The sequence below is a fragment of the Talpa occidentalis genome, unplaced genomic scaffold (genome assembly GCF_014898055.3).
Source record: "Talpa occidentalis isolate TD23 unplaced genomic scaffold, MPIMG_talOcc4v2.1 talOcc4.11, whole genome shotgun sequence".
Taxonomy (NCBI): domain Eukaryota; kingdom Metazoa; phylum Chordata; class Mammalia; order Eulipotyphla; family Talpidae; genus Talpa; species Talpa occidentalis.
The window spans coordinates 80,182,852-80,197,949 of record NW_023601104.1 but is presented as its reverse complement, the minus strand read 5'-3'; the positions used below and the strand labels follow the sequence as shown (position 1 = coordinate 80,197,949).

At 46.1% G+C, this 15,098-nt stretch overlaps 1 protein-coding gene across 4 annotated transcripts in view; it reads left to right on the top strand.

Moving 5' to 3' along the window:
* TDP1 (tyrosyl-DNA phosphodiesterase 1) overlaps window positions 1-15,098 on the top strand; it is a 55,593-nt gene that overhangs the window by 34,145 nt on the left and 6,350 nt on the right. For 3 of the 4 annotated variants that reach the window (XM_054691670.1, XM_037503721.2, XM_054691668.1), the window contains 2 exons: window positions 9,843-9,945; window positions 14,713-14,821. In XM_054691670.1, the coding sequence (XP_054547645.1) occupies window positions 9,843-9,945; window positions 14,713-14,821 (212 nt within the window). Of the gene's footprint in view, window positions 1-9,842; window positions 9,946-11,496; window positions 13,951-14,712; window positions 14,822-15,098 lie in introns of those variants that run through there. The other variant, XM_037503719.1, reaches the window with a different exon arrangement.

Below are 15,098 nucleotides of genomic sequence, written 5' to 3'. Positions count from 1 at the left end.
ATATTAGGAGTCCACCGGCCTGCCCGAGCCCTTGCCTTTCCACCATGGACTGGAATAATGACATGTCTCTGAAGAAAATGAAGTCCAGGTTAGGGTTATCTCATCAATTACTGTTAAATACATACTGAACACCTGAGGAAGTGTCATCCCCTCCCCCTAAATCACATACAGTGTTGTAAACCATTGTTACCAGTGTTTTTTTTAAATGCTGAGAAAAAAAAATACTGAAATTCTGTGGTATGGCATTCTAAATACCAATTTTGACTAGAAATTTAAAAAACTACTTCTGGCATTTTGGATTCTGGATGCTGGTATGCCAGCTTTGAAGGCCCCTGTAGGGTAAGTAAAAAATGTCAGGCTTTTCTGCCATCCTGCCATTAGATTAAATGCATGCCTGATGGCAGACACTTGGAGTAGGGTGTGGGCATGCATGCGTGGGTACACCTGACCTGAGAGACTAGGCTTATAAGGGCAGCATCATGGGGATGCCAGCAGAGCGAAAGAGACCAGGAAGAGAACCAGCAGAGAAGCAGAGGCCACAAGAGAATCCAGCAAGAGTGAAGACTTGCTGGGCTACCTCCCAACCACCAGCCCCCCCAGCACCCCTGCCTGCTATATACCCGGTAAAAATCCAAAAAAAAGCCTGAAAAGCCACCGAGGGCTCCAGTACTCTCCTTCACCCGTCTGCTTTGATCATAGAGCTCCTGCCCTGGGCCCTTCGTGCCACTACTGCCCCTATCGTCACTCTATTTGTGGGACCAGTATCCTTTTAAAAACTAGGTTGACACCTGGGCTGGACTACGCCATGCCCTGTTCTGAATTCTGCGTGGATTGGGAAGAGTTTACTTGGTGTCAAATATGCCTGTGATTGAAGAACAAAGTGAGGTTGCAGATAGAGTTCTCAGAATCTGGTAAATTGTCACAATCGCTGTTTGCAAAAGCCAACCGAAAGTATCTAATCTCCCGTAATGGTCCGTTCCCGCTTATCTGTACAAAAACACGGGTTTATCATTTTGTCATTTTCTTTTCCTGTTGGCATTTCTTAATACGCTGAATCTGTAAAACATAATTCCAGTTCTCAAAACACAGCTGACATGTTGCACTTAATCTCACAAAATTATTGAATGTCTGCAGAATTGGTTTAATGCTCGCCATGCTACTGACTTCCTGACTTCACTCCTGTCTACATTAAAAATCAGAGTAACTCTCTCCTCTGCATCAGGAGACAAATCCTCTTGACTTCCTGTATAATATAAAATAGAATCTCACTGTATTTCTGCTTTGGGAACTTGTGCAAGGATTAGGTCAGTGAAGCAGCCCGATGAATAATTTTTAGACCTTTCTACCACCAAAGCTTTCTAGGATTAGACCTGGGTAGACCTGCCTCCAGAAAATTCCATTACTTGGTGAGTCACATCAGAGAGAAGGACCAGAATATTGAAAATGATAATGGCTAACATTTAGTAGGCATCATTTATGTGCCAGAGACCTTACCCTCCTTATCTGATAGAATCCACACATCACCTTATGAGACAGGAACAGCACCATATTTCACAAGTACACAAGATCAGCAGTGTTAGTGCTGATTGAAAGGCATGCCAGCTCAGATTCTGCTCTTACACCTGCCGTGCCTTTTGTGCTTAATTTTTAACAATTAGACTTTTTCTCTAGCTCTTGTAATATGAAAGGTTTTCATTCTCTTAATAAGTTGTATCTTCTAAATCTCTGTGCACTAGTCTTTTTTTCTTGAGCTAATTAGATGTTTCTTGCCTGCAGAGCACCTTCAGGATTCAGCTGGGAGATATGTGGGCTGGAATAGCCACTGTTTCTTCAGAGGGGGGATGTTCCAAGGAGGAAAGGGTTCAGATACCCCCAGGAGTGGGTAGGGTGGGTGGCACCAAGAAAAAGGAAATGATGTTTGCCAAGAGGTGGGGGCAGTCAGTAATAACTCAATTCTCTGAAACTGGACAAATGTATATGATACGCACCTCCCATTATATTATCATAGAGAATAATTGCACTGTTCTAAGAATCCTCTGGTTTCCACCTGTTTATTCTTCTCTCCTCCAAACCCCTAGCAACCACTGGTCTTTTGCTGTCTCTAGTTTTGGCTTTTCCAGAGTCTCAGATAGTTGGAATCATATAATTTGTAGCCTTTTCAGGTTGCTTCCTGTCACTTAGCAAATGCACATTTAAGGTTCTCTGTGTCTTTTCATGGCTTCATAGCTCGATTCTGTGCTGAGTATTATTCCATTGTATGAACGGTCCATAGCTTCTCTGTCCATTCACTTACTGAAGCACATCCCGGTTGCTTCTGAGTTTGGTCAGTTATTTAAAAAGCTGAATAAACATCCCTATGCAAGGTTTTGTGTGGACTTAAGCTTTCAACATCTTTGAGTAAATACCAAGGAGCATGCATGCTGGATTGTATAATATCTTTTCAGTTGTATGAAGCTGCCAAACCGTTTTCCAAAGTGACTACCATTTTGCCTCCCCACCAACAGTGAAGGTGAATTCCTGTTGCTGCACTTCCTCATCAGCATTTGATGTTGTCAGTGCTCTGGGTGTTGGCCCTTCTGATAGGTGTGTGATGGTGTCTCGCTTTAATGTACATTCCCTCTGACACGTGAGGTGGAGCATCTTTCTTAACCCCACTCTCCATCTGTATATCTTCATGGTGAGGTGTCTGTTCAGATCCTTTGCCAATTCTTTAATCAGGAGGTTGGTTTTTACTGAGTATTAAGAATTCTTTGTCAGGGTCCTCCCTTGTGGCCTAGCACTGTCACCGCTACGGCCTCAGTTCAATCCCCAGGGAACTGACCCACATGGCGCAGCAGACCTCTCCTGTCTCGCCTGCTGCTCCCCTCAGCAGTGTATTTAAGTGAATCCGCCTGTTCTGGTTCCCACTCTGTTGCTGGTGAATCCTCCCACCCTCTGCCCCTCTGGCCTACACGCCAGTTCTTCTATACCAAAAAAAAGAATTCTTGGTCATTCTTTGTGTATTTTAGATACCCATCCTTATTAAATAAATGGTTTGCAATGATTTCTTCCCAGTCTATAGCTTGTCTTTTCATTCCCCTTACAGTTTTGTTCACAAAGAAATTTTTAAGGAAGTCCAACTTAATGGGCTTTTCCTTCTGTGGATTGTGCTTTTTTTGTTTTGGTGTTGTATCTAAAAATTCCTTTTGTCATTTAATGCTTATCCTTATTTTTTCAGGTGTGTTTCTTATAAATCTAATCTGATAGGCTCTGTTAGTAGTGACTTAAATAAATTTGCACTCAGTGTCAGTACTGATTCAGTTCTAATTTTTGATGATACTGTGTTTTTCTCTTTTTCCTCTCCTCTTCCTCCCTTCTGTTGGATTCATCAAGTTCACTCCATTCCATTTCCTTTCTATTAATTTGAAAAGTAGAGTCAACAGAAAATAAGTTTAAAACTTAATCATTTAAAAAATCTCAGCTTAATCGGTGTTCTCCCAAACAGCCAAGAAACAGGACTCAAATTATAGTTACCTCTTTTCTTAGGTCTTGTTATTCTCCAGCTGTTCCAGTTTTGCTTTTAGACCTTTGATTGATGTCATTATTTTACACCACATTTTGTTCACTGTTACCCACAAATTTACTATTGTCTCTGCTTTTCTTCCTGGTAGGCCTGTCTTTTTGAATAAAATTCATCTTTCCTTCCTGAACTATATCCTCTTGAGTTACTGCATGGAAACCCCATGTGGACATTAAGTTTTCCAAACCAACATCTCCAATGAAATTGGTTTTCCTAAACTACCTTTATTTTTGCCCTCATTTTTGAGTAATAATGTAACTGGATTAAATGCTCTTTTGAGTTAATTTCTCCCACTTCTTTGAGGGATTTTTCCCTTGGCTTTTGAATCAAGTTTCTCAAGAAACTGCAATCTAGGGCCTCCCCAGTGGCGCAGTGGGTTGAGCGCAGCGCTGTGAAGCTGTCTGCAGCCTCTGCAGCGCAGATTCAATTCCCAGCTGGCCAGGGAGATTCCCACATGGTGTGGCAGACCTCTCCTGTCTCGCCTGCTTCTCCCCTCAGCAGTGCCTTCAGTCCCTCTGCCTGTTTCGGTCCGTCTGCCTGTTCTGCTCCCCGCTCTGTCTCTGGTGAATCCTCTCACCCTCCCATACCTCTGACCTGTACCGCAGTTCTTGTATAGAAATAAATAAATGTTTAAAAAAAACTGCAATCTAGTCATCATTTCATGTGAAATCTAGTCTGTCTCTGTCTGCTTTTAAGATTGTCCTTTATGTTTTGGTGTTCTTTAGTTTTGCTACATATATAAATAGGTATGGATTTTTTTTTTTAATTTAGTCTTAGCAGGATTTGTTATACTTCTTCAATCTGAAGATCTGACCTTTCAACTCTCTGAAATTATTGACTATTATCTCCTTGCATATTGGCCCTTGCCTTTTCTACTTATACTCGATAAATGTTTGACCCTGTTAATCTTCATCTAATTTTTTCATTGCTTCACCTCCTAATTGCATTCTACCTGATCTGTTCAGTTCTCTTTACTAGTTCATTAACCTTGTTTTCAGCTGTAAATAAAGTGCCATCTTACTCAGTAAATTGAGTTTTTAATATCAGCGGCTGTATTTTTCTCTCAGGGTTCCCACATAGAGTGTGCTCCACGTTTCACAGCTCAATCCAGAGTCAGGCCACCAGGGTTCAAGATCCTGCTCTCCCCCTGGCTCTCTGTGAAACCATATTGCTTCCCTTTTCTCTGCCGAATGACAGCGATTATAGCATGGACATCTAAGAGTCTAAAATGAGGATTAACAAGATCAAAATACATATGGGGTTAAAGCAGCGCCTGTTGCATAGCAGGTGATAGGCATTCACTGCTATCGTGAGATTTGCTTTTCGCTCATTTATTTTTTTTTTTAAGGTTTATTTATTTATTTATACAAGCACTGGGTACAGTCAGAAGCGTGGGAGGGTGAGAGAATTCACCAGAGCCAGAGCGGGGAGCAGAGCAGGCAGAAGGACCGAAGTACACTGCTGAGGGGAGCAGCGGGCAGCAGGAGAGGTCTGCGCGCCATGTGGGACCCTCCTCCAGTGGCCGGGGAGCAGCCGGGGATCGAACTGGCACTGCAGAGGCTGCGGGCAGCTTCGCAACCCAGTGTTCAACCACTGTGCCACCGAGGAGGCCCATTATAATTTTTTTGTGTTGTTTTACATTCGTATCATTTTAGATATACTTTTTTTTTAATTACTGATTATCTGAAGTTCTTAAATCTATTCCTATTTTCTGTTGACTTTTACTCATAAGAGATTAAGAAGCTGTTCTGCTGTGTTTTGAAATGTGGGCTTACAAGTATATCTTCATTAGGCTTCACCAATAGAATCATTTGTGGTGTATATGGACTTCTGTGCCTCTGGGTAACTAGTTTGCCAGTCTCTTTAAGAGCCTAGAAACTGCAGCATTTTATAATACCATCTTGACCTGGGGTAGGGCGGATTCTAGGCATTGCAGTGGTTAGAGATCAGATAGAAGAAAAGAAATAGCCAGAGAGATTGAAAGTAGACAGAAAACCAGTTTAACAACACAAGTGAAGAGAAAATATTTCATCTATCAGGGAGCCACTGTGAGGCAGGGGAAGTCACATGGTACTAGAGATAGAATCGGATAAGGTCAAAGACATTTCCACTGGATGTGACCATGTGGAGGTTTGTGATAACTTTCATTTCCATATAATGGTATGAGCAGAAGCCTTAATGAAGTAATACAGCCAGATGAAGATTAAATGGGATTCTTTGTGGTATTGCAGTAGAGGTCATAGCCAGGGCAATAAGGTAAATAAAAATAAAAGACATAAGAACTATAAAGGAATAAGTAAAACTAAATTTCTAGGTAACGTGGTTGTATTTTTATAAAATCCTAAGGAGTTTAAATAAAATACCACCAAGAACATCAAATACCTAGAAATAAATTTAGCAAAAGATGTCTAAGACATCTATGCTGAAAACTGTACATAAAACACTGCTGAGAGGAGTTAAATATATAAACAGATGTACAAGGTGTGCATGGATGGGAAGATTAAATATTAAGACATCATTTCCTCAAAGTACATTAATAGATGTCGTTGCAACTCCACTCTAAATCCCAGTGGGTTTGTTATAAAAATCAGCCAATTCTAAATTTTTGTTTCCATATGCAAGCTTAAGAATAGCCAAAATAACTTTAGAGAAGAACAAGCTGATTCCAAAATTAATGTGGATACATAAAGGACCTAAAATAGCCAAGACAGTTTTGAAGAAGAGGACTTGCAGGGCCTGACTTCAAGACTCACTATAAAATAGGCACAGTACGACTGTGGTATTGCCATAAAAATAGATAAGTTGATAAATAGACCAGGATAGAGTGCAGAAATGGACGCCAAAATAATCAAATGCAATTCAAAGGAGAAAAGACATTCTTGTCAATAAATGGTGCTGAAGCAATAGGGTGTCCAAGTAGACTAGGGTGGTGGGGAGAGGAGAGAATAAACAAACCTGCCCTTCCTGTCTATTTCAGGCTGTAAATAAAATTTCAGATGGAAGAAAGACCTAAGTAAGAAAGGTAAAACAATGAAGCTGTCAACAAGAATAGCCATGTGATTTCATTGTAAGCAGATTTAGGAGACTGGACACTAAATACCTATGAACATAAAACTTTTTAAAAATTGATACATTTTTGAACTTCAGAAATATTTTAGAAATTTATGCCATCAAAAAAACCTCCAGAGATGAACAAGGAAGGCCTTTCTAAATAAGACTTCATGCTCTGAAGCTCTACAGGAAAAAGGTGCAGCTTGGAGAGTTCCCCTCCTGTCCCCCTAAAGAAACAAGGAAGGGGCCTCCCCGGTGGCGCAGCGGTTGAGCGCTGGGTTGCGAAGCTGCCCGCGGCCTCTGTGGCGCCGGTTCGATCCCCGGCTGCTCCCCGGCCACCGGAGGAGGGTCCCACATGGCGTGCAGACCTCTCCTGCCGCCCGCTGCTCCCCTCAGCAGTGTACTTCGGTCCTTCTGCCTGCTCTGCTCCCCGCTCTGGCTCTGGTGGGTTCTCTCACCCTCCCGCGCTTCTGACTGTACCCAGTGCATGTATAAACAAACAAACAAACAAACCAGCAAACAAATAAATAAAGCATGCCTCTAATAAAAAAAAAAAAAAAAAAAAAAGAAACAAGGAAGAAGTTCTGAACTGGGAGCACGTTTGCAACGTAACTGTAAGGCATGAAAGACACTAAGTGCTGGCTTCCAAGAATGTCCTGCCCTGGACCCCAGATGCACCCCCAGGGAGAATTCAGGTGGCAGGGTAGTCTAGTCTGCTAATCAGCTGACCTTGACGTGGGGAAATGCTCCAGGAGCATCCATTGCAATCACAGAGAAACCTACGAGTGGAAGAGGGAGCAATCAGGAGTGATGGTGCCGTGAAAAGGACTTGGCCACCTGGTGTGTGCTCAGCTCTGGTGAAGGACCCCTGCGTCCCCACTGCCAGAGGCAACAAGACGCGGGTGGCATCTAGGTTCAGTGCTTGTGCTTTGTCCTTCCACTGCAGCTTCTACTGCAGCTTGGGCGAGACAGCAGCGTCAGAGCGATCATGTTGCCAACTCTCTGCTGTTAATGGCAGCAGGTCCCCGTAACTGCTCAGTTGTGTGTGTGTCTATGCTCATATGTGCACAGACGTACACACGTACACACTGCTTGTTTCACTGCCTCTTGTGGAACCGTGACTGATACACTGTCCCCCAGAGACCACCATCTTATCACCATTGCTTTATTAGTTGCTCAAGCAGTTTCTGGCGATGGTACAGCTTTGGACATCCAGAACTCCACCTTCAAAATTCTCCAAGTCATAGAAATTCTCTAAGTCATTCCACACCCAGAAGAATGCAAAGTAAATTTTAAGTTCCATTGTGGGGACATGCATCTGAATGTCAAGGTCAGCTGATTAGCAGACTGGAGTCGCCTGCCACCTGAATTCTCCCTGGGGGTACATCTGGGGTCCAGAGCAGGACATTCTTGGAAGCAAGCACTTAGTGTCTTTCATGCCTTACAGCTATGTTGCAAACGTGCTCCCAGTTCAGAACCTCTTCCTTGTTTCTTTAGGGCAACAGGAGGTACGAATCTATACCCCAAATCATATACAGTGTTAAAAATCAACATCACCTTGATAAAAAATAGTACAATTCCAAAAAAGCCACCTTTTGGTGATGCAGTGTCACTCCATGCCCAGTGATGACAGGAACAAACCAACCACAGTGCTGAAGGGAGAGAGTGCTCTGCCCAGCAGGAGATAGGACAGTGGGGCTGGAGCGCAGAGGGGACAGGGCAGAAACGGGCTCAAGTGGCGGCAGCCAGAAGCCAGGCCAGGCAGTGATCAGTGGATCCTGAACAGAAGGCACAAGAGCTGGAACATGGGACACGCATTTCCCAGCCAGCCCGCCTGCTGTTGTGGGTTGTGTGGATAGCAGCCAGACTGTCCCACAGCTGTCTTGTGTGACTCTCAGTGACCTGCGGGGCCAGGGGGATGGGCTGTTTTGCTCCCCCAAAGTCCCAGCTGCCAGGACCAGTGATCCAGAGTGTATTCGGAGGGTAAAGTTACTAAAGAGGCCACAGGGATGTTGGTGTATTTTCTGGATAGCTGGTGACTTCCAGCCTTATGGTTCAGAGTTGAGCTTCAGGCCCCAGAGGTCTGGGATTCTGTTAGGAGCCAGTTACAAAGGAGGGACTGGAGGGTGACTTCAAGAGAGGGGAGCCTCCTACGAAGATAACGCCCAGTCCCTACTCACAGGTTGGTCTTGCCGTTACACCTGTGTCTCTGCCCACAGGGTCACATTTTCCGAAAAGGTGAGAGATACAAAAGCAAGCTACCACCTTGGGCTTGTAAATAAACCTTTTTTCCTAGAGAACTAACCACTTTATTACCACCTTCTGCTTCCTCCACACTTCATGTTCTGGCCGTCATAGCCTGCTGTGATGGGGGCCCTTGGGCCTCAGGGTAAGGGCCCCACCTTGTGTAGATTGGCTCAGCAGCAGGGAGATCTCAAAGGCTTGAGGCCCTGTGAAGGAATCTTAAAATGCTCACTTTCCCCCAAAGTGAAGCTGGTAGGTCCAAAGAGCTGAAGTTGCGCTCTGTGTTCTTAGAATGAGTAGAGCTTGGGGGAGCCTCGTTGGAACAAACCTTTCCATGGTTTTTTACCTGATGCCTCCCTGGGTGAGTCCTCGCCCTTTTGTGCAGTGGGGAGTCGTCTATAAAGATGAGACCCCAGAGATGCGAGTGCCCCCAGGTTTGTCCCATTGGTGCCGAGTCTCCTTCCTCCCAGGGCATCCTGTGACTTGGCGAGATAGAATGTGCTTCTCGATGCAGTTTCTTTCTGGATACAAATACCAGCCTGGTGCTCTTAGAGCTGTCGCTTTGGACTGAAAGTAAAAGTCAGCACTGTGTCCAAAAAGGCAGAAAAGTGAGATGTGCCACTTACACACTACTGTTTAAGATGTTGACAGTTTTCTCTTAAATGCTACTTTTATATGCAACAAAACCAGAAATCCTGGCTACACCAGGGCCATGAAAAAAGGGGTTATGGGCAGGGAAAAAAAAAATCTAAGGAAGGGAATGATTTTTATAGTTACCTTCAGGAAAACGCAGATTAGGGTGAAGCCACCCAAATTAGCCATTAGATCCGACTTGAGGATTACAGCACAGCAGGATTTAAATTCCAGGATTTAAATTCCCTTTCCCAGGAGGCCCAGCCTGCTAGGGCTGAATGGGTGTGATTGCAGCTGTGGACTCTGTCCCTGCCAGATGCCTCACTGAGTCCCGTGTCTCTGTCCCTGTCTGCAGCGCAAATCTGTCCAAGGCCGCCTGGGGAGCCTTAGAGAAAAACGGTGCCCAGCTGATGATCCGCTCCTACGAGCTGGGGGTCCTCTTCCTTCCGTCGGCATTTGTAAGTTCACACTTGACACTGTCAGGTCCATGATTATTTATTTATACATGTAAGAACTGGGGTATAGGCCAGAGGTGCGGGGGGTGAGAGGATTCACCAGAGACAGAGTGGGGAACAGCACAGGCGGATTGACTAAAATACACTGCTGAGGGGAGCAGCAGGCGAGTTTAGGAGAGGTCTGCTGCGCCATGTGGGTCACCTCTCTGGCCGGGGATTGAACTTGTTCTGCAGAGGCTGCCAGTAGCTTCATAGTGCCGGCCCTTAACCCCTTGAGCTACCAGGGAGGCCCCTACAGTGAGTTAGCTTTAAGTAAAGATAGTGAGACGTGACGGGAAGATTGAATGTGAGGTGTCACCACAGGAATGACCTGGCCAAGCACGAGAGGTTTAAGGTTGGGGTGACGGGAGCCATTCTAGGCCCTGGGCTCATGGCGCAGCCCCCGTGCTTAGCTGTTTCGTGGCAGGCCTGGCCCTTAGGACACATCAGCTAGAGGTGCTGCCTCTGAGTGGACACGGGTTCCATGCAGGTCGCTGTGTGCATTTGGTGCCTGAATACGCTCCAGGGCTGGTGAGCAGCTTGCAGTGTGTGCAGCTTGCCTGTAACCGTGTCGTTAAAATGCAAGTGCATGTGCACACACGTGTACCCTAGGGGGTCTCTGGCAGCATTCCCCCCTCCGGCCCCCCCAGGCCTGGCATATCCATGCAATTGTTGTCTGAACCTTTTCGATATGAGCCACCCTCTCAAAATGGTTGCTGACAGGAATGAGGTCTCAACCACTGTTTCTTTATGTTTCCTTCCTTGGTACAAGCAAGATTTGCCATTGAGTGTTTTTTAGTTAATGTTTGTCAAACAGGCATATTTAATGCCCATTTTAGTAGTCATTCTTCTGCCTGGACCTCCTCCGGAATCCAGCTCCTGGAGTCCGCCTTTGTGCATCTCAAGCAGAACTCCTTATCCCAGACACCCACACTTCTGAGTTATCAGCTACCGCGTGGCCATAGTTGGCCTTCACCAGCCGGCCGGCCCAATCCCTGCATTCCAGGACACTGACATGAGGCTGGGCTTACACTGCTGACTAGTCCCTGGTAGCCAACTAATTTGTTCCCATTTTTCCTGCTGCTTTTATGGGTGATTCAGTAAATGCATCATCTCGAGATCTACCTGACTTGAGTGTACAGTGTGGAGTCAGTACCTTTCCGTCTGATCAGGAAATCTGGAGATCTAGAAATTTATGTCAGGATGGATACCTTTGACTGTGTGTCCCTAGCTCTTAGCTGTTGTTGCTACATAGTAGGAGCTTTATAAAGATTTGTTGGTTTAAACCAGCCTTTATTCCTTTGAAGTTGAACATCAGCTAATCAAGTATGTAAATTAAGGGTGGAGGGGCGGTTCACTTTAACTTGTGTTTTTAGCTTTTAGATTAAACTAAATCATTTATGTTCCCAAAAATCTCAATATCCAAACCCTGCTGCATCTGTGCATGTATCAGGGAGATGCAAGTATTCCTCTTTCAACTCCATGCATTTTGGTGATGATTGTATATTTTATCAGGCACAGGAATTGAGCCCACCCTGTTTTTGTGCTAGAATCCCTCCTGCCTCTGGGAACAATACACTGAACCACGTGAGCGTTGTGGGTACGTGCCCCAAACTGATTTCCTCCAGATGAAGACCACCTGACAGCCCAACCTGGGCACACCTGCTCCTGGAGGGGGGCAGGTTCTTGTTCCCCTGATCAGAGACAAGAATGTCAGAAATCCCGAGGACTTTCAGTCTTCAAAGCTCTGCTTTCTCTTATCTCTGTTCCTTAAACTGTTGTCTTTTTGTTGTCCAAAATAGCATGCGCCACAAGAACTTTCTCTGGTACTGTGACTTGGAAGAACAAATGAAATGCACGAGAGCCACCACCTTAACTGCCCCCCCTTCCTTGGGCACTGCCCATCCTTGCCATGGGCGGTTCTTGGGTTCCTAGGAGGCCAAGTGCTCTTTCAAGCTTCATTTCTTCAAGACCTCTTACACAGCCCCCACCCCATCCCCCGCTCAGCTAATGGAGCCACGGAGCCATGTTCTCCATCCTCCTCCATCCCCTCTGCCAGAACTTCCCTGCAGTAGGCCGTTGTCATCCCCCACCTGGCCTGGGTGGTCCCCTCACTCCCCATCTCCAGCTCCCACCCACTTCTGAAGCTGTTGCTACCTGCCCATCAGGGTCCACATTGCCCTGCCTTTAAACTTTCAGTGCCCTCTTGGCCCATGACATGACATCCTGAATCCACTGTGCACCCCCACAGCCCACTGTTAGCTGGAACAGTGAGCCCCTGCCATGCTCACACCTCTGCCCCACATGCGGGGCTCTGCCCCAGTCCCTGGGAGTCCTGGGAGGATGCTGTGGCATGAACTACCACTTAATGACCTGGCCCTGTGCTGCTGCTCTTTGCCTCAGTTAGAGACTCTAGAATAACTTAGAAAGAGACAAAATATAGAAAAACACACAGGAGAGAGATTGTGGGGCCAAGAGTACAGTTTGACATTTAGGGACCGCAGACTTACAGGACCAACGTGACAGAGGATGGAGCTGGGATCCGCTTCCGAACTCAGAAGCTCCTGGACTATTAATCTGTCGGGGCCTGCCGGACCTCTGGGGCCAGCTGCTGTGGGATGAGGGCAGAAGAGCAGTCTGCTCCCAGCACCATTGGAGGTTCAAGAGCTGATGCCATGTCTGTTCACAGGGGTGCCCGGCACTTAGCAAGGGCTGAGCAACAGCATCTTAAACCAAGCAATTCAGCCAAGTTAGAAACCAAGCATGTTAGAGATTAGACTCAAAGTGAATCAAAATCTTGCCGTCGCACCCATGATGTCATGCTGTTACTCTTTCTTTTCAAGTGCAGCCCCCCACACACACATGCACACACACTCACACACTCATATATAGCCTGTCCTTCTAAGCCCCGTGAGGTGAACCCTCCTCCAGGGAGCTTTTCCTAAGCCCCTTGCTGGACCTACCAGCCACCTCCTTGTCGATGAGTCCATCTTTGATTAAGTGTACTCCTTCTAGAAGGTTCAACTACCATTACTGTTCCACCCAGGGAAAGTTGATACCTTGTAGAGGGCTTTACTGTTTGTGGCTGCTACTCAGTCAGATGCAAGTAAAAAACAAAGCACATCTCTGACAGAAAATTGAGCATGTTTCTCCTTCTCTCTGATTGAGCTGAGCTGCTAACCCTAATCCGTCACAGTGATAACCAGCTCTTTCACTCCCGAAGCTGATAAAAGGAAAAGACAGTAATTTTTCATGCATGATGCATGCCCACCCTCTCACCTGGTGTTTTATAAATGTATTGTCTTCACTGTCTTTTAAGTTTCTGTGCCTGGGAGGGTGCCTTCCTCTGTTTTGTAAAATGCCAAGTGATAACCACTGTGATACATAAATAATGATAATTAGAAGACAGCCTCAAATTATTTGACATTCAGATTGAAGGGAAAAGTGGTACTTTTTATATATCTATATAATACCCTAGAATTTGGATCAGAAGTGACATTCAAAGAGAAAGCAGGTTGCTTCCTGTGAGATATGGGTGGCCCGCAGCTCCTTCCATGCGAGGTCAGACCGCCCAAAGGGAGCCGAAGCACAGGGCATCACAGCTGAACCTTGGTCAGAACCTTTACCCTGACGCATGTGAACAGAAATAAGCCAGGAGCTACAGAAAAGGGAAGTAGTTTCTATCCGCTTACTTTCTAGGTTTCTGCATAAGAGGCAATGTGTGTGGAAGCTTTTGTGCAGGTTAAGACAGGAACCCGCTACAGGAAGGTCGCGTGTTACAGCAAAATGAAGACAGTGGCATGAATGCAGTCAAAGGCAGCACAGGACAGATGCCTAACACTCAAGACAGAAAAGGAAGAAATGACCTTTTGCTGGTTGCAGGATAAGGAAGAGCTTGGTAGAAAATATTTTAGTTGGGCCTTGAAAAATCGCTATAATTTAGATAAACACAGATGGCAGAGAAGCAATGTCGGGTAGCCGGGCGGGGGGTGGAGAGAGGGGGGCTGAAGAGCGTGCAGCTTGTGTGCTTATCAGGGGAAAATGAGTGACTAGCCAGAGGAGGGGGACTGGGGCAGCCCCCTGCAGAGGAAAGTCAGAGCCGGTCTGGACAGGGTTCAGCATGGGAGGCACCAAGACATTTGTGGCTGGTACCTGTGTAGCCAGGCCCACCCCCTGGGCACGTGGTGGGCTGTCACCTAAGTCAGGTTGCAGAAGAGACCACCTTTCTGCAGGGTAAGGTATGAACCTTGAGCTGCTGAGGGCTCTCGTGTCCATCAACTGTCAGTGAACATCAGAAGGACCAAGCCCCTGGATTTGGTCCTGCCTGAACGAAGCAAGGAACTCACCTTTGTTGCACTTTCTTTTGCCATATGATGTGGTTGTCTGTCACTTGCACACTAAGGCATAGAGGGACCCCACTTAAGTGCAGTCTTTACTTTGTCGTGAGGAGCTACAGAAGGCTTCTGAACAGACAGATCCCCGTCACACGGGCAGACTGGAGGAGGACGGGTCTGGGAGCAGCGAGACCAGAAGAAAATGACCAAGAGCTGCTGCAGCACATGTTTTTAGGATTCACTTAAGGGAGTTGTAAATACATCGGCCCTCTCAAACATTGAAGATAGCTGTGAAATCACTGTGTTTTGTTGTGAGAACGCTAAGGATCTATCACTGCTTCGTGAGATCTTTCTTCAGAAAACGGGGTGCAGTCAGATCCCTTCTGTGTGTCTGCAGGGCCTGGACAGCTTCAAAGTGAAACAGAAATTTTTCTCGGGGAGCCAGGAGCCAGCAGCCTCCTTTCCGGTGCCGTACGATCTGCCCCCGGAACTGTATGGAAACAAAGGTGAGACACAAATGAAGGAAAACACAGGTGTGTGCATCAAACACAAGCCAGCAGTGGTGGGGGGGGGGGGGCGGGGGGGCGTGAGTGTCTCGGGGAACCTGGCTCACGAATGCTCCAGCGCAGATTTGCAGAGACCCTCTTGCTGCCCTGTCTGGGGCCCCCTGAGAGGACCCCATGGTCCCCAAACTGGTTCATGTAGGGACCCCCTGCACTCAATATTCATGAGTACCACAAAGAAGTCTTTTTACGGATTTTTAATATCTACTAATATTTACTG